This window comes from Pygocentrus nattereri, chromosome 6, assembly GCF_015220715.1.
Source record: "Pygocentrus nattereri isolate fPygNat1 chromosome 6, fPygNat1.pri, whole genome shotgun sequence".
Taxonomy (NCBI): domain Eukaryota; kingdom Metazoa; phylum Chordata; class Actinopteri; order Characiformes; family Serrasalmidae; genus Pygocentrus; species Pygocentrus nattereri.
This window is the reverse complement of record NC_051216.1, coordinates 21,465,944-21,485,717: the sequence shown is the minus strand read 5'-3', so window position 1 is coordinate 21,485,717 and position 19,774 is coordinate 21,465,944. Positions and strand designations below refer to the sequence as shown.

Genomic DNA, 19,774 nt, shown 5'->3' with positions numbered 1-19,774 from the left:
AACACAATGATGTTCATAAGTGTACATGGTACCGGAGCTCCTTGGGTCAAAGGTCAATGATCGACTTTGTTGTCGTTTCATCTGACTTGGGACCATATGTTCTGGACACTAGGGTGAAGAGAGGTGCTGAACTTCAGCAGATAGGTACCGACAGGCAAAAATGGTGGCAGCTGCAACGGTGGCAGAAGCAAAATCCAGGGCATGGGAGGAGTTTGGTGAGGCCTTGGAAAAACACTTTCGTTCGGCCTCAAAGAGGTTCTGGACAACTGTCCGGCGACTCAGGAGGGTTCAGGGTGGCTGCGCCCAAGCTGTATTCGGCAAGGGTGGAGAAACTCTGACTTCGCATGAGGACATTGTCGGTCGGTGGAAGGAGCACTTTGAGGAACTTCTTAATCCGGGAGACGTGCCTCCCTCATGGGAGTCAGGGCCAGAGGCTTCTGGGGTGTCAAGTTCCATTTCCCTGGTGGAGGTCACTGAGGTAGTTGGTAAGCTCCTCAGTGGCAAGGCACCGGGGTGGATGAGATTCGTCCAGAAATGCTTAAGGCTCTGGATATTGTGGGGCTGTCATGGCTAACATGCCTCTGCAATATTGCATGGACCTCGGGAACAGTACCCTTGGACTGGCAGACTGGGGTGGTGGTCCCTATTTTTAAAAAGGGGGACCGAGGGGTGTGTGCCAATTATCGGGGTATCACAGTGCTCAGCCTCCCTGGGAAAGTCTATGCAAAGGTGCTGGAAAGGAGACTCCGACCGATAGTTGAACCTCAGATTGAGGAGGAACAATGTGGATTCCGTCCCGGCTGTGGAACAATGGAGCAGCTTTTCACCCTGTCACAGATGAGGGGGCATGGGAGTTTGCCAACCCAGTCTACATGTGTTTTGTGCTCTTGGAGAAGGCTTATGACCGTGTTCCTCGAGATATCTTGTGGGAGGTCTTCCGGGAGTATGGGGTGCCGGGGCTACTACTCCGGGCTATCCAATCTCTGTACTCCCGGAGTGAGAGCTGTGTCCATATACTCGGCATTAAGTCAGACTCTTTCAGTTTTAGCGTTGGACTCTGCCAGGGTTGTGCTCTGTCTCCACTCTTGTTCGGGATATTCATGGACAGAGTGTCAGGGCGTAGCCGGGGTCAGGAGGGCATTATGTGTGGAGGCCGGAGGGTGGCGTCTCTGCTATTTGCAGATGATGTTGTTCTTTTCGCGGAATCACATGGATGCCTCCAGCGCTCGCTGGAGCGGTTTGCAGCTGAGTGTGAAGCGGTTGGTATGCGGATCAGCATCTCCAAGTCTGAGTCCTTGGTCTTGGCCTGGAAAAGGATGGCATGCCCACTCCAGGTAAGGGGAAAGGACCTGCCCCAGTTTAAGAAGGAGTTTATGTATCTTGGGGTCTTGTTCACGAGTGACGGAAAGAGGGATTGTGAGATCGGCCGTAGGCTGGGACAGGTGGCAGCAGTAATGTGGTCACTGTACCGGACTGTAGTGGTGAAGAGGGAGTTGAGCCAAAAGGCGAAGCTCTCTGTTTACCGGTCAATCTACATCCCAACCCTCACCTATGGTCAGGAGCTCAGAGTAGAGCCGCTACTCCTCTGCATTGAGAGGAGCCAGCTGAGGTGGGTTGGGCATCTGATCCAGATGCCCCCTGGACGCCTCCCGGGTCGTCCTAGGACCTGCTGGAGGGATTATGTCTCCAACTTGGCCTGGGAGCGGCTTGGGGTTCCCGGGAATGAGCTGGAGGAAGTTGCGGGGGACAAGGTCATCTGGGATTCTCTGCTCTCCCAATTGCTACTGCGACCCTGTCTGGACTAGCGGTCAACATGTAATTTGACAGGGCAGTGTTCAATTCTTTGCATATGACTATATTTGTATGTGACAGGCAAGTGAACAGATCCATGTGGGGATTCCTCTCACACAGCAGGCCTCCAATGAAAGCAGACTCTCTATGTCAGAATCTGTCTCTGAGTTCTTTGACGCTCAGGAAGTGCTGCTTTCAGCCAGCTCATCAGAGAACGAGGTAAGCATTTGGGTGTGGGTGCTAACTGACTGTTAATTTCAGGCAAGCCTAAAATTAAGGATCCAACTCTTTAAAATATTAATTATAAGCTAGATAGTTCAGGTTCTGAAATCTGATTAGCCAAGCCACCTTCTAAGCCATTGTACAATGTGTGCACAATTATTCGGCAAGTCTTATTTTTGAGGATTATTTTTATTAATGACGAACTACAGTGCTCTCGGTTAATCCAAAATGTTAATAAACCTCAAACATGAATGTTTAAGAAAAATAAAGTGAAGTTTTGGCTTTCTTAGGAGAATATATATATATATATATATGTGCACATTTATTGGGCAACTATAATGGTGCAGAATTATTATGCAGCTAATTGAAAAACACACATTTTCCCATCTAACTTTTTTATTTTCATCTGTTCAAGTGAGAATTATAAACAAACAACTCAAAGCTTTCCAATGAACATTTCTGAGAAATAAAAAAAAAGAATAAAAAAATTAGTGACCAATATAGCCACCCTTCTTTTCAATAACAGTGATAAGCCTTCCATTCATGGAGTCTGTCAGTTTCTTGATCTGTTGATGATCAACTTTTTGTGCAGCAGCAACCACAGCCTCCCAGACACTGTTCAGAGAGGTGTATTGTTTTCCTTCACTATAAATCTCCCGTTTAAGAATTGCCCACAAGTTCTCAATTGGGTTCAGGTCAGGTGAGGAAGAGGGCCATGTCATAACTTTTTCATCTTTAATGCCTTTACTGGCTAGCCATGCAGAGGAGTACTTGGATGCATGTGATGGAGCATTGTCCTGCATAAAAATCATTGTCTTTTTGAAAGATGCAGATTCTTCCTGTACCACTGCTTAAAGAAAGTGTCTTCTAAAAACTGGCAGTAGGCTTGGGAGTTGATTTTAAGCCCATCTTCAACCCGAAAAGGTCCAACCAGCTCATCTTTAATAATACCAGCCCATACCAGTACCCCACCTCCACCTTGCTGGCGTCTGACTCGAAGTGGAGCTCTGTCTCGTTACTGACCCAGCCACGGGCCCATCCATCTGGTCCGTCAAGAGTCACTCTCATTTCATCAGTCCATAAAACCTTTGAAAAATATGTCTTCAGATTCTTCTTGGACCAGTCCAGACACTTCAGCTTATGTGTCTTGTTCAGTGGTGGTCAGGTTTCAGCCTTCCTTACCTTGTGGCCATGTCTCTGAGTGCTGAAAATCTTGTACTTCTTGATACTCCAGCTAGGTTGCAGTTCTGGAATATGACAGAACTGGAAGATAATGGGTTCCTGGTAGTTTCACGCTTGATTCTTCTCAAATCTTTGGCAGTTATTTTGCGTCTTTTTTTTCTCAGCACGTTTCTTGCAACCCTGTTGACTATTTGCAACAAAACGTTTGATGGTTCTGTGATCACGCCCCAATATCTTAGCAATTTCAAGAGTTCTGCATCCCTCTGAGAGACTTTTGGTAATTTTTAACTTTTCAGAGTCAGTTCAATCACTTTTTTGGCCCATTTTGCCTAAAGAAAAAAGCTGCCTAATAATTATGCACACCTTGATATAGGGTGTTGACCTCCTTAGGCCACACCCTCCCTCATTACACAGATACACATCACCTGCTATGCTTAAATCCATTAAGCATTCAAGTTTATCCAGCTTGGAGTTAGAAAATATGCCTAAAAATGATAAAATGGTCAAAATACTCACTTGCCTAATAATTGTGCACACAGTGTAAAATATGCGATGTAAATGAATTATGTATTAACGCAAGTATAAGCATGTATGTAAAGTACATAAAGTAAATGTTTCGGAACCACATTAAAAAAACCCTAAAAACCCAGATTTGTGTAAACCGACTGACCACTGATAACAATATGTTCATGATTATATGACCAAACAACTAAAAATAATTGGAATATACCATAATGGGCTACTACAAGTTCTGTATTCCAAGCGTATGAAGTTATATTTACCACTCCTTATTGGTCAGTACCTCTCATGGCTATGTTAACCACTCATTACCAAGTTAAAACCAACATATATGTGGCTAGTTTTGGCTTGGTATACCTCAGTAGCTGTCGAAAGTTGTCATTGTCCAACATGTCCTTCTCTACAGTTTTAAACACCCATGTGTAATTTCCTCAAACAGCCATGCATTACACCTTTTGTCTGAGAACTCTGTGGTATATCACTGAAGTATTGTTGTAGTCCTCCCAGAAATACAATTTTGGCTGCATGCTTAAATAAAAAAAAATGCATGTTTTTAATAAGTGTATTTAGCAGAACTAATACATTCAAAATACAAAGCCATTCCTCAATTATATTTGCTGTTTGTGTGTGATGTAGTGGTAATGTAATGCCCTGTAAGTGTTCTGCCTGTATTGATTAGGTCACTGTATCAGGAGCTTTAAAATGCTGCTGTGGGTTATTCTGTACTGCAGAGCATCATTACAACAGTCAGTACATGCGCAAATACACATGCACACATACACACACACACACACACACACACACACACACACACACACACACACACACATACTATGAAAGTGTACTTAAACTAGTCAGCACTGCAGAGAGAGAAAGAGAGATACTGACAGCATGACAGTGAGTGAATGTGCATCAGTTAATGTAACTTAAACACGTTGCTTTTTTCCCCGCCCCCTCTCTTTCTCTCCCCCTCCATCTGCCCCTTTCTCCAGGCCTCTGATGATGAGTCTTACGTCAGTGATGTGAGTGATAACATTTCAGAGGACAACGCCAGCGTCACTGATAATGTTTCTCGACAAAGCAAGTTCCGCTTCTCTCTTGTCTTCCTCTTTCTATCTTATTCTTGACTCAGAGCCTTTATGTCCATTAGAGAAGGTAGATAATGTGATGGAATGATTTTGTGCTGGAGTCTCTCACACACATGCATGTAGACAATATTTGTCAGCCTCTATCTTTAAGATAACTAAGTTTAGTTTTAGGAGCTCACTTCAGCTCTAGGTCAGTTCTTGATCAAATGAATGCGAAGATATAAGTTAGCACTGATGGCTCTCTCCAAATGCAAATGCAGTCTAGAAAGGCTGCCTCACAGATGAATAATTTATTAGCCCTTGACTGTAATCGCTCTCAGGTTATTGAGTATATGAAAAAGTCATTTACTCAGCATTGCATACCTGTTATTGGGCCAGTCCTTAGAACATCCATATAAGGGGAATAAAATCTAATTATGATTGTTCCAGTAACACCCTCACCTTCACTCAAGTTTATTGATATTTGATGTTTTTTTTTACCGTGTGTATTTGTTTAACCATTTTAAATCCTTTGTGGCGTATACACTTTGAAATGCTTTTGATTAATTATTTTGTGCTTGTAGCTCATTGAACAAACACATATTTGAAGCGTTCAATTAACATGATATATTTGATGTTTATAAGTACAAGAGTAGATATTTCAGTATGATTTAAATTTAATGGAAAAAATGTTTGGGGTATAATCTTATAAAAAAACAGTTATAGAAAGAAACAAATACATTTTTTAAATTTGTATAATTGAAAAAATGGAGAGGAATTTAGAGATACAAAATCAAACCTGCTGGTGCAGAATGTAAAACTGAAAATATAATTTACAAACTGTGATTACATAATTATGTAATAGGGATGCCCAGTTATATTCAAATCAGCAGGTGATTGCAATTAAAAAAGATTGGTGTTGGACTTGACCAATATTATAAAACCAGTTTGATGACATAGTTGGTAACACTTTGTTTCAAGGCTTCCTAAGAAGAGACTAAACATTGTGAATAGCTTATGCCAGTAATCACAAAATGACATAAAATGATTTACTATATAAACAGTTTTTTGGCAACCCTGTTACCAATTTTTAGGGAAACTACAAATGGCATTTAAAAGCCTGTGTCAATTGAATCCATTATTTTCTGGCAACATATCTTTTCCTTCTAAACAAAACTAATGTTTTTTTTTTTATATTTGTAAGTTAATGACTCTTGTCACCAAATTGACCCTTCCAGTAACATAACCCATTACATTAAGTGTTTAAGCCAAGCTTTACCCATGTAGCCAAATCAATTATTCGTAGAATATAGAATATAGAAAATAGAAGGGAAATGCTTGCTTGTCTGATGGTCAGTCTGCAAAAAACAAGATGATGCAAACTGCTGTAAATATCATAAGAAATTGAATATTCCAATTTACTTTCAAGGGGAACAGGGTTGGGCATAAAATGAATTCAATTTTTAAAAATTAATAGGTTAAAATAATTATTTTAACATTACATATATACACTGCTCAAAAAAATAAAGGGAACACTTAAACAACACAATATAACTCCAAGTAAATCAAACTTCTGTGAAATTTAAATCAAATTTCTATGAAACTTAGGAAGCAACACTGATTGACAATCAATTTCACATGCTGTTGTGCAAGTGGAATAGACAACAGGTGAAAATTATTGGCAATTAGCAAGACACACTCAATAAAGGAGTGGTTCTGCAGGTGGGGACCACAGACCACTTCTCAGTACCTTTCTGCTTTCTGGCTGATGTTTTGGTCACTTTTGAATGTTGATGGCGCTTTCACACTCGTGGTACAATGAGACGGACTCTACAACCCACACAAGTGGCTCAGGTAGTGCAGCTCATCCAGGATGGCACATCAATGCGAGCTGTGGCAAGAAGGTTTGCTGTGTCTGTCATCGTAGTGTCCAGAGGCTGGAGGCGCTACCAGGAGACAGGCCAGTACACCAGGAGACGTAGAGGAGGCCGTAGGAGGGCAACAACCCAGCAGCAGGACCGCTACCTCCGCCTTTGTGCAAGGAGGAACAGGAGGAGCACTGCCAGAGCCCTGCAAAATGACCTCCAGCAGGCCACAAATGTGCATGTGTCTGCACAAACGGTTAGAAACCGACTCCATGAGGATGGTATGAGGGCCTGACATCCACAGATGGGGGTTGTGCTCACAGCCCAACACCGTGCAGGGCGCTTGGCATTTGCCAGAAAACACCAGGATTGGCAAATTCACCACTGGCGCCCTGTGCTCTTCACAGATGAAAGCAGGTTCACACTGAGCACATGTGACAGACGTGACAGAGTCTGGAGACGCCGTGGAGAGCGATCTGCTGCCTGCAACATCCCTTAGCATGACCGGTTTGGCAGTGGGTCAGTAATGGTGTGGGGTGGCATTTCTTTGGAGGGCCACACAGCCCTCCATGTGCTCACTAGAGGTAGCCTGACTGCCATTAGGTACCGAGATGAGATCCTCAGACCCCTTGTGAGACCATATGCTGGTGCGGTTGGTCCTGGGTTCCTCCTAATGCAGGACAATGCTAGACCTCATGTGGCTGGAGTGTGTCAGCAGTTCCTGCAAGATGAAGGCATTGAAGCTATGGACTGGCCCGCCCGTTCCCTAGACCTGAATCCGATTGAGCACATCTGGGACATCATGTCTTGCTCCATCCACCCACGGCATGTTGCACCACAGACTGTCCAGGAGTTGGCGGATGCTTTAGTCCAGGTCTGGGAGGAGATCCCTCAGGAGACCATCCGCCACCTCATCAGGAGCCTGCCCAGGCGTTGTAGGGAGGTCATACAGGCACGTGGAGGCCACACACAATACTGAGCCTCATTTTGACTTGTTTTAAGGACATTACATCAAAGTTGGATCAGCCTGTAGTGTGTTTTTCCACTTTAATTTTGTGTGTGACTCCAAATCCAGGTCTCCATTTGTTAATAAATTTCATTTCCATTGATGATTTTGTGTGATTTTGTTGTCCGCACATTCAACTTTGTACAGAACAAAGTATTCAATGAGAATATTTCATTCATTCAGATCTAGGATGTGTTATTTGAGTGTTCCCTTTATTTTTTTGAGCAGTGTATTTCATAGAGAAGTTCAAAGTTTGTGAGGTGGGACAGTCCAAAATCAAAATAGTAAAGGTGGATACAGAAAATGTATGTTTTTTTTGAGCATTTAAATGCTAAATATAATTATTGTAAAGTAACGTACAGATCCCTTCACCTTTCTTAAAAATAAGTAACAACTGTCACTTTATTGCTTTTAAAAAGGTAATGGAACATAAATGGAGTGCTGTATTTTCTCAGGTTTATTTCTGTTTTTTATGTATATGTAAGATGTACAGAAAGTTTGAGGATACCAGCATCTTCCAAAAAACTGATATATCATGTTCTTAATTAGGTATCTACAAGCTCCTTTACTTAGAAATGATGCCTATAAATGGAACAAATGTCCTTTATATCATAAAACATTTTATGGCATCTTATGATTACAGACATAAGTTCTTTATAATTATGGTATTCAGTGATTAGCCAGGTGTTATGAAGACCTCTGAAATAAAGTGTTACCATGCATTTATTATACTCTTGAAGAGCACAATATTTATGTTAAATTGTGTGCAGTTTATTCTTTTTACTGCATTTGTAACCATACAGAAATAAATGTTTCTAATGCTAATGCAGGTATATGTGTTAATTAATTATTCTTTTTTATTAATGGATTGTGTATCAGCATTGGCGGCTATGTACATATATGTATGTACATATAAATATCTGATATGATTAGTACTTACATATAAATTACTATGTAATATAAATCAAATGTTTTAAATGGAGTCCAGTGGCATGGTGCTATAATCTGTGATAGATAAAATGGGTTATATTCACATCTCCCAGTTTCTGGAGCATCCAACTTTTGTTAACCAAGTCTATGATTCTTTCATGCTATTCCATTCTCCATTTATTGTCCCCACAGTGCCGAATGGAGATCTGGCTGGGGGTGTGTTCCGTAATGGGCGACGGACATGCTTACCTGCCCCTTCCCCTGACACCTCCAACATTAACCTGTGGAACATCTTGAGGAACAATATTGGTAAAGACCTGTCCAAAGTGTCAATGCCCGTGGAGCTGAACGAGCCGCTAAACACGCTGCAGCACATGTGTGAGGAACTGGAGTACACAGAGCTTCTGGACAAAGCAGCTGAGACTGACGACCCTTATGAACGCATGGTACACTCTCAAGTTCCCAGAAATCTTCAACATTTGAATCTCAACATTGTGTTTTAGAGTAACTTAGGCTACTAAATTTGCATGTAAATTTAACCTTCTCTTGCAACTTCAGATATGTTCATTGACTATGACAATTCCATGTGGAAAATGTACAGTACTGTGAAAAACCAGAGATCACAGACCCTACATTTATTTAACTTCCAGTCAAAACTGTTATTAAGTTTTTCAGCTTATTTCTTGAGGATTAGACATGAAATAATCCACTTGCATAAAGAAGGGGAAGCAAGTGAAAAAAACACAAGTCTCAATAATGGATTAAAAGACATAGAGGGACTCCTAACAACTGTGTAAGACCTGGTCAACCACCAAAACAGTCACCATAAGTTTAACAGTACTTTACAAAAAAAAACTGCAAATCAAACAAAGAAGCGGCTGGTGTTCTTAGAACAATGAACGAGCCCCAAAGTCTAGACCTCAGCATCACCAGAATGTGTTTGGGATTATTTAAATTGTGAAAAGAAGAAAATGCAACCAACTTCTAAGACAGAACTTTAGAGGTTTTTCTTTGAAAAACTGAAAGCAAGGCTCCCAAAAAGAACAAAAGCTGTAATATAGACAAATTGTCGACACAGTGATTACTGGGGAAAAAATATATAATATATAATATTATATACATATAATATTACAAATACATACTTTTCACCTGGCCTGGAAAAATGTTGGCCCTTAAGACCATTGTTGTACCTTCGAAGGTGCATTTACATTGCATCTTGATGAACAAAAATATACCTGTACAGTACCTTTTTTTCCTGACAGTGTAATTACACCATAATTTCAGCTCTTTGATTTTGAAATAGACATTTACAGAATGCTGTTTTTCAAATCAGTCTTTTAGAAAAAAGAAAAAGTGCATATCCCTTAGATAGAGTAATGCAGCTTAGCATAAAACAAGGCCAAGGAAAGACAGTGTTAAGCATTAGGGAGCTGTAACAGTGCAGTGAGAGGAGCCTCAAGCACATACATACTGACAGCAGAATAGAACAGGAACCAAGGTAATGTCACCTATAGAAGGACAATTACTGCCTACAGCAGGTAACTATATCCCCAGAGTATTAGAGGTTTAGTGGTATGTGTGTGTGTGCCTGCATTTGTACAGGGAACAAAGTCTCTCTGTGGTAAAAATCCCTATGCTGCCAGGCCTTGTTAAGTCCTTTTAGCTTTGTTGCTAAGTAGCCCCGTTTTATCTGCAGTGGCCCTCACATGCTGTATATAATTCACCTTTTTCTCTATGTCCTTTAAGGGGAAACTTTACTAAAAGCTCCAAATTCACATCTTAAACCCTTAAGTCTCTGGATCTGCACTAGCTTTAAATCTCTTAGATAGCCAGAGCTTGCAGCATTTCTTTAATGGGTTTTCTTTCATTGAATGCCACCATTCTTAATATTTTTAAGATGTAAGCTGTGTAAGAACACTGGTTTCCTGTAATGATTGGAGTGACTGTAACTGGTGTGTATCTCCTGCTGATTTGTCTCTGTAGGCGCTGGTAGCTGCATTTGCTGTCTCAGCGTACTCCTCCACGTACTACCGTGCAGGCAGCAAGCCCTTTAACCCCATACTGGGAGAGACTTATGAATGTATCCGGGAAGACAAAGGCTTCTGCTTCTTCTCTGAACAGGTAGAACTTTTAATCTTGTGTTTCTCACCACTGCTGATGGGTTATTACTACCTACAATAATAGCTTCAGTACTACCAATCAGGAGTGAGTCATTGGAGTGAGTCATTTAGACCAGTATGGTTTACTGATCTTTTATTTATTTATTTTTATATATTTTATTTTATATCATACATTCATAAAATGAAAATGTGTGTTTGTTTTTGTGTGAGTTTGTGTATGCTGGCCCAAATTATTTGGAACCTTAAGTGTTTGTTTTACTGTGTTGGTATTTCATTCTAGGTTTAGTGTTCAGAAGTGTTCTCTTTTTTTCAAAATACAAAAAATGTAACCTAACTACATTTCATCAGCAAAGGCCTTCAAATAACAGGATTGTGATTGTTAATATATGGAAACTGAATAAAAAAATTATAACTAGTTTACTTTAGACATCCACTTTTCATCGTCACCTGCAGTGCAATAAGTATTCGGTGTATTCAAAGCCTGTAAAATACGATTCATATTAGCCATAATATGAGCATATGCATTCGTACTGAGAGATAAAAAGCACCTGTCCTCTGGCAGAGAATCTCTTCTGTGTGGTTGTAAAAGGGTCTTTGTCAGCAGTGCTCTTTCCCCTAGTGGCACTCTGTGCACATGTGTGTGCGTGTGTGTGCACATGGATCCGTTTGTGAAAAATACAGAAAAGGGTGACTCTGTTGGACTGGTAGTGAACCTGACAAATCAAAAGTGTTACATGAAAAAATATTGATTCTTTTTACTGAATACTTCATAGTGAACACTGTTAATTGCATTTTATTTCCAGTCACAGTATGCCTGAAATAGAAGGACAAATACTATAGAAGATAAGACAAATATATAGATAAGTACTCTTTAAAGGATTAAATTTACCTCTTAAAACAAACCTCTGCTGGTAAGAATTTTTGTCCTTAATATCGTATAAATACCATGAACTATTAAATTATGTTGAACAAAACATGTTAATAAAATTTAAAATTTTATGCTACTCATAGTTTGCCTTTTTTATTATGCTCTTGGTAGTGATGTCAAAAGGTGCACTAGAATCGACCCTTCACTGTTCACCATAGAGTGCTTGTTTGCTAAAAATGCCGGTTAAGTACTTTCCTTAGCAGTTAGAAGTATTTTAGGGTATTACATACATTAGCTACCTTAAAATACAGCTCATTTTGTAAACGGTTAGACTAACATTTTTAAAATGTGAAACCAGTTAAAGGATAAAGAGCTATAATGTCAATCTACATACTTGTTATTATATAATTTATTTTCCATTATTGGTCCTCAATTACAGTAGCTCAGCATTATGGGCAAGCCTAAGATAAAAGGCCTAAAAGAAAGCAGCACACACTTTTTTCATGTTGGTAACTCTGCTTTTTCGGGACATTACACAAAATTTTTAATTTTGTTTTAAAAAATCCTGAATTTCAGCATGGAGGTCAGTTACAGTAACAATATGATAGTTATATTTTGTAATGGTCCTTTATGTGTCTCTCTCTGTCCACCTCTGTCCAGGTGAGCCACCACCCCCCTGTCTCTGCCTGCCACTGTGAGTCCAAAAACTTCACTTTCTGGCAAGGTAAGAATGGACCTTTCAATTGGGTTCTTCTCTTCATAATTGGCAGGCTTTTTAATGTGAACCTGATACTGGCTATACTAGCTGTCATTCCTTTATTCTTTATAGTCTAGGAGTAAGAGTAATGTTGTAGCTGCTGTTAAATGGACCATAGAATCAGCCACAGAAACTAGTGGTATAATGTGCCCAAAGAATTTTTTTAGCTATTCCTTACAGTCAAGAGATGGTTGAGCTTTGATGGTCATTTGAAGACAAGAAAGAGGTGGGGCCACTGTCCCCCAATATGATTATTTTGTGTTCACATGTATTTGTTTCTATGCTGTGTTAGATGTCAGATGGAAAAACAAGTTCTGGGGGAAGTCTATGGAAATCCTCCCCATTGGCACAGTAAATGTGATGTTGCCCAGGTACAGAACCTCTAAAACACTCAAAACCTTTTAGTGTTTTATTGCACTTGTAAACCTAGCAGGACTAACACGTTAGTATGTATGATGTGTGTCCATAGTTATGGTGACCACTACGAATGGAATAAAGTCACCACCTGTGTGCACAATATTCTTAGTGGAAGGAGGTGGATTGAGCACTATGGAGAGATCACTATCAGAAATACCAAGACCAGTACCTGTATCTGCAAACTCACCTTCATCAAGGTATCAAACCAAAAACACACTATTATATTATAAGTCATTACCCAGCGTCTTTTTTAACTCCTGTTTTTCTTTCCTGTCGTATGTGTATATGTGCACAGGGTAACTACTGGAGCTCCAATGTGAATGAGGTACAGGGCTTTGTGATGGATCAAGAGGGGAAGGTGGTTCACAGACTGTTTGGGAAATGGCATGAAGGTCTTTACTGTGGAGTCCCACCCTCTGCCAAATGCATCTGGAGACCAGGTACACCTGTCTGTGGTTAAAGGAGGATATGCTTTATATGTTCAAAAGTATCCAGACACCTGTTTGTTCAAAATTTCTTCTGAAATGAAGAATATTAACCTGGGAAGATACCAGAACACTGCTGTGAGGATTTGATTGCATTAGTGAGCATTACTGAAGTCAGGTACTGATGTTGGCTGGTAAGTTTCTGTAAGTGTTTAGGAGATCAGTTGCTTTAGTTCTGAAAGTGAAATGGTTTCCCTTTCCCCAAAACCTATATATATATACAAATGCACCCCCATAGCATCATGGTTACTATCTTTTGAACTGTGTGCTGTACAAAATTTCACATCTTTACTTCTGGAAGACGTTTCATACCCATGTTACTGACCTGTTGCCATTTAACCTAATTAGTTGTATCCACCAGGTGTACAAGACTCCTGCCCTCCAGGTGTAGATTTTTGTAAAACAGAGCGGTTTAAAAGCAAATACATTTTTTTGTAGCTAATTTGTGGTAACATGTAACAATTAGCATCTATAGAAATATCACATTGCTATTAATATTTGACCTGTGTGGTTTATGTCTTTTTAGGCTCCATGCCTACCGACTATGAGCTCTACTATGGGTTCACTAGATTTGCTATTGAGCTGAATGAGTTTTGTCCGGAGATGACGGAGCTTCTACCACCTACAGATGCTCGCTTCAGACCAGATCAGAGGTATATGCACATGTTCTCACACGCATGGATGCACAATCCAGATGAGATCCTACACACACATAACCACACATACACAGATCTATATGAAAATCAGACCAGACCTGAAACACACATCTACCCTCCCCACCTGCACACAGAGACTCACGTTCACATGATTCATTGCTGTGTAGTCAGATGTAGTCAGTTTTACTCCCAGATCAGAGAGACTGTGTGTTACTGCCATCATGTGGTGAAGACATGGCCTATTTACTAGTTCTACTAGTTAAGTAATAGAAATCAATTAAGTGTTGTTTATTTCACATTCATAAATATTTACTTTCTGAAAGCTTAATTTTTTAAAGATCATTATACTTTAATGTAAAAAAAGCAGGGGCCTGAAAAAAGCATGAAAGCAGTTTACCGGGGCGCTGTGACACCCTATCTCCCCCTCTTCCACAGGTATTTGGAGGAGGGAAAGGTGGAGTTGGCTGCAGCTGAGAAACAGAGGATTGAAGAGCTACAGCGGGCCCGGAGGAAGTGGCATGAAGAGAACAACACAAAACACCAGCCACGCTTTTTTAAGTGAGTCTCTAATCTTTGTGTCTGTGTATTTGTTTAAGAGCCGATTTTTGCAATATGCAGATTAGGCCTAGTGTCAAAGAAATTTTCAATGGAGAATCTCATTTCTGTGTGTGTAATTCAACCTAATCTTTGGTCTGAACAAAACAGCACCAAGTGTGAACACACATCTTTTTATGTAAAGGTCTGTTTTGATATGAAAGCACAAAGGTACACCTGAAAGCTTCACTTTGTAAGATTTGGAGAGCACTCTTGTGGGAAGTAAAATCACTTAGGTTTAGACTGCTGTCAGTATGCCTTCACCATCAACTTTCTACTTTAGCTCTGTAAAGCTAACTCTCATGGATTTCCTTCATTCAGTCACTTTATTGGTCAGGTCCACTTGCATGTAAAATGACTATCTTACTGATAGTTGATAGTATATAATAGTTTTCATTGTATTTTCATTCACAGGAAAGTTGTAGACTCAAACCAGAGAGAGAGGTGGGTGTCTAATAACACGTACTGGGAGCTGCGCAAGGAGCCAGGCTTCCTTAAGATGGAAAACCCTCAACTGTGGTAGCATCCAAATACCTGTACAAAACATATCACCATTGCTACAGACTATAGAAGCTTTACCTATGCACAATGCTGCTTACAGTGAAGCGCAGTGGGACTGGACATACCAACGACTTTGGCACGGCTCCAGGCACACACTGAAGGAAAGCAAATGATGAATGAAGACAGACTCTGCACATCATTGCACCACCCCTCCTCTTCCAGAATTTCCCTCACCATAGTAACATGCAGAGACAGGGTCATCGTCATGGCAACCGCCCGAGTTGTAGAGTTATCCTAATGAAGCCTGTTGGGCTTTCCGTTACGTCCTTGCCTTAAGAAGCCACTTGTTAACAACCCAGTTTTATGCTTTTAGTCAAACCCATATGATTTCAAGTGCTCTGATTTAGAACTGACAGTGTGAATTATCTCTTGGTTACAAATACAGTATCTACAGAATATTCTGCATGTTTAGAAGGCAGCTTTCATTGGCACATGCTATAATGACTTGTCAATACATCATTTGTAGTTTAAAAATGTAATGGTATTTTTGTAAAACGTCAAAGCTTAGAAGCTCTTTGCCAGTGTGGGGTCAGTGAGTAGACCCACGTGGGAGAGTAGAAACAGACCAGCCAGTCCTATTCATGGTTTCTGAAAAAGGGGCATCCCTTTTCCTTCAGCTCCATCTGCTATCTTTAGATATATCCAGGGAATAAGAACAGGACTTGCCTCAGTGAGGTTAGTGACTTGGTTCAGTGATTAGAAACTGTATTTTGTCAGGTTTCATAATGTGTTCTTAAAAATGTATACACTTATAACACTCCCAAAGATTTGGACCCTTTTGCAGAGGGCTGACCAGGATAGCAGACCATTTGAGCAGCCCATGAACTACAGTACCATGCATCTCTGCTTTGAAAAGCTGTTCTAACAAGATAACCTCCAGTTTTCTGTCCATTGTGCTCACCAGAAACTATCAAGGTGTTTTATACATTTACATTTATTCATTTGGCAGACACTCTTATCTTGAGCAGCATATAGTGGATATAAAAGTGTACACACATTCAGATAGCAATCAACAAAATTCTAAGTAATTATTAGGTAAAATTGAAATAAAAAATATACCATACCTTAGTTGCATATATATGCACAACTTTTTAAAAGGTAGCTGAAGCTGTGCTCACAAATCACATTCAATACAATGTCCAAAGACCTGCCATTAATGAAAGTAATTCTGATAAACCCCAAGTAAAATTCCTGACATTTTCATGATTCCATCCTTCGTGATAGAAATGCTTCATGAAGGCCTGGAAAATATACTCAGGTCAGGAAAATCCTCAAACATTAATGACAGGACAAGAAGATAACTTATCAACGAGGCCATCAAGAGACCTACAGCAACATTTAAAAAGCTGTAGGAATTTCTGTCAGGTAGTGGTCACTCCTTGCATGTGACAGTAATCCCCCATATTCTGCTTATGTATGGGCAACAGATTACAGTTGAAAAACTGAATCAATTTTTTACAAAAAGATCATCCAATCCCATCTAAAGTTTGAAAAATATATATGTTAAATCACCTAAAACCATCTCATAACACAGTTTTATTTGAAGGAGTAACTCCAAATATCAAGCTGTTTTGACACAAAACATCTGCAAATTGAAAAGAATTTCACCTTCCAAATGATACTGACCCAACGCCCACAACCAAGGAATGATTTAAAAAGGGAAAATCTGTGTCTTAGAATGGCCCAATCAGAGCTTGGAACCTGTGAAATGGCCTAAATTGGATTGTGCACATGAGATTTTAAGGGAGCTTGATTTTTTTATGCAAGGAAGAGTGGGATAAAATTGCATAGGTGAAAAAGTGTATGTGTCAAAGGTTCATAGTGACTTTAACAAAGTCTGCTTATTAATTTTCCTAATAGTCACATATGAATTAGTTTATCTCTTTAATTTTGTTGATTGTAATGTCACTCTAAAGATGGAAAAATGTGAGGTATATGAAATACATGATATATCTTGATCACAAATACCTGCAATTTCAATAAGGCACAGTGGTGCACTGTCACCTCACAGAAGGAAGGGCCTGGGTGACCAAAGACATGCAGTCAGGAGAATTTGAGATGCTAAATTGCCCCTATGTGTGAATGTGTGTGTGAATGTATTTCAGTGTGTCTGCCTTGTGAAGGACTGGCGACCTGTCCAGGGTGTTTCTTGCCTTTCACCCAATGACTGCTGGGTCAGGCTCCAGGATAAGCAGCTTAGATAGTGTGTGTGTGTGTGTGTGTGTGTGTGTGTGTGTGTGTGTCCACTGTACATAAAGTGTTTTTTCCTAAATTTAATTTAAGCCACATTTGCATTTAGTGTGATTTATTGCTGTCTTTAAGATGCTACTAAAATGCAGGTGGAGCACTTTACACACTACTCACCTGTGAATGCAGACATATCCCAGGCTAGTATTTTTAGAATTGCTCATTGACAAAAGCTTAAAACTCTTATTAATATACTTGCAACAACTTGTGTTGTTTTAAAATTTACTGTTTTTTTACCTGATTTATTTATGGGATTCAGTTGTTTTAAGTGTTTTAGTCCAACAGTTGTTAAGGTTGCCGCGTTATGGAATGTAAGTGTAGAGTATTGGGCTGGAAGTCAAAGGTGTGTAGGTTTTTGTTTTGTTTTGGGTTTTTTTTCTCAGTTGGTACATGTGCCAGGTTTAGGACATCCTTAACTCTTTCTCTTGCTGCATGACTCCCAAACTGCTCAGAATGAACATAGCTGCTGTATTATTACTGCACCAGAGACACCTGCTGGCCATCTCACACAGTACTTCATACAGGTCAGAACTTTTCAAAGTAGAGGACTTTTAACTTTCAAGAATGCAGTCATTGGTCAGGAAGAACCTGTTCTTGAATCAGGACTCTTGTTCTAAGACAATAAATATAAATATGGGCCTAGGTGTCAGAAACCTCAAGAGTTTTTCAAAGCATCATCAGTGTGAAAAATGAATTACTGCTTGTAGATGATGTTTTGGGCAATGTTTGGAATTCCTTTTCTGATTCTAACCAAAGAGGGTTTTTATTAATGTAAAAATGCCCAGAGTTTATTTTGCTGAGTGAACAATTTTCAATTTCAGTTTCAATTTTTCTCTTTTACGCAGATCTATGCCCACAACCTCTTAACCAAAATTAACGGTTTGCTCCTTAGCACTGATTGCTTTTACCACAACATACTATTCCAGTTCTAGACACTTTGTTCACAAAATGTACTTCTTTTTACTGCTTATGAGGACACATTGCATCAGTCATGGTGTAATTCTTTATAGCTTCTATTCATTGTAATGTTGACTGTGCTGGATTTACTTGCTGTACTTTTATTTTATCTCAAACAGTTCACAAGAGACAAAGTCAGGTGTTTATTTTAGATAGTTTATGTAGATTATATGGCACAAAATGCTCTCTTATAGAATGTCATGTCAGTAGGTTACTGAAATACTGATGGTAGAAAAACATTGTGTGTGATTAATGTAGTCAGTTACATATCTCTGAACATAGGTTCTCTCTCACAATGAAATCATATCTCGTTGTATCAGTCCCACTTGCTGTGCCTTAACGCATCTGTAATCACATTAACTCACTGTACCGCACAAAGATCATAATGTCTCTCAACTACTGGACACATCCTATGTACTGCACACCAATGCACTTTCCCACAGTAGCTCTGCTGTGCATAGCAGCAGCTGAACGCTTTCCAACATTTGATGAACTTTTCGTCCATAATCTGTAACCTGAGAAAAATAAGCATGTACTTAGAGACTTTAAATTAATGCAGTCACCTTACTAACAAAGGAGTCCTGGTACAACTGTTTGTATTAGGTATTTTAGAATTTAAAGTGTATTACCTTTAACAGAAGAAAGAACAGCACATCAGAAAGGTCGCATTGCTTTCCAGCTCAGAGGCGGAGACCACGTAGAACTCTTGACTAGCTCATGTGTTGTCATGTTTTTCTAACTGCATGTGTACATGACATAGCCTGCCAATGAACGTTGCTGATGCCTTATAAAGACATTTCATTTAATTTCTGGTTTGTATGTTTATTCATTGGTTTTGTTTCCCTTATGTCCAGACCAACAAATTCCTTTCCACTCTGTGTGGAACCGTCTGGCGAAATGAATCCATTTTAACAATGGGGTTCCTTGAACAAGTGCAATTGTATAAATACATATCTCTATCTCCATGATCACTGTACACAGCTGCTACCTAGTGCTTGTTCCAATATACCAAACTACTGGAAATCAGTGTGGCCCTGCATTCTTCTTTGTGTGACATTCACAGGATATAGATCATACTTCCTAGTTCAGCTGTTTTCAGTTCCCTGTGTTATGGATTCATCCTTGTTGCACACCATTAAAGGTTTGGGAGGATGAAGTTGTTTACATAGGTTTTTCAGATGTATGAAGCCTTTTTTCACATACTTTCAACATATTGGTCATGTAGTTCTATTTGCACTCAGAAGGGTGCAAATTGCTTCAGTCTTCCGTTTGACCCTGTAGGTCACAAAATCCTGATATTGTGCTGACTGATTCACAGCATTTTGGTGCAAATGTGATGTTTTGCAAGTCAAAGGTCATGAGCTGTTGTTCTGAATCCCTTTGAGAGTGTTACCTTTCTGTTTGGGATGCTCAGTCTCCAGTGTTGCATAAATCTTCTGAGAGTATTCCCACTAAATTAATCACACAAAAGCAGCAAAACTTTACATACAGTACACCCCAGAACCCAACAGCATTTGTTTAATTTACATC

At 39.7% G+C, this 19,774-nt stretch overlaps 1 protein-coding gene across 3 annotated transcripts in view; it reads left to right on the top strand.

Annotated features, from left to right (window-relative positions):
* The window catches only part of osbpl6 (oxysterol binding protein-like 6), a 66,432-nt gene extending 47,165 nt beyond the window's left edge, over nucleotides 1-19,267 (top strand). For all 3 annotated transcript variants that reach the window (XM_017692333.2, XM_017692334.2, XM_017692332.2), the window contains 11 exons: nucleotides 1,873-2,010; nucleotides 4,707-4,794; nucleotides 8,775-9,028; nucleotides 10,566-10,703; nucleotides 12,231-12,294; nucleotides 12,620-12,698; nucleotides 12,797-12,941; nucleotides 13,040-13,184; nucleotides 13,756-13,882; nucleotides 14,321-14,443; nucleotides 14,894-19,267. In XM_017692333.2, the coding sequence (XP_017547822.1) occupies nucleotides 1,873-2,010; nucleotides 4,707-4,794; nucleotides 8,775-9,028; nucleotides 10,566-10,703; nucleotides 12,231-12,294; nucleotides 12,620-12,698; nucleotides 12,797-12,941; nucleotides 13,040-13,184; nucleotides 13,756-13,882; nucleotides 14,321-14,443; nucleotides 14,894-15,002 (1,410 nt within the window). In that variant the 3' untranslated portion in view covers nucleotides 15,003-19,267. The remainder of the gene's footprint in view (nucleotides 1-1,872; nucleotides 2,011-4,706; nucleotides 4,795-8,774; nucleotides 9,029-10,565; nucleotides 10,704-12,230; nucleotides 12,295-12,619; nucleotides 12,699-12,796; nucleotides 12,942-13,039; nucleotides 13,185-13,755; nucleotides 13,883-14,320; nucleotides 14,444-14,893) is intronic.
* Nucleotides 19,268-19,774: the final 507 nt, after the last annotated feature.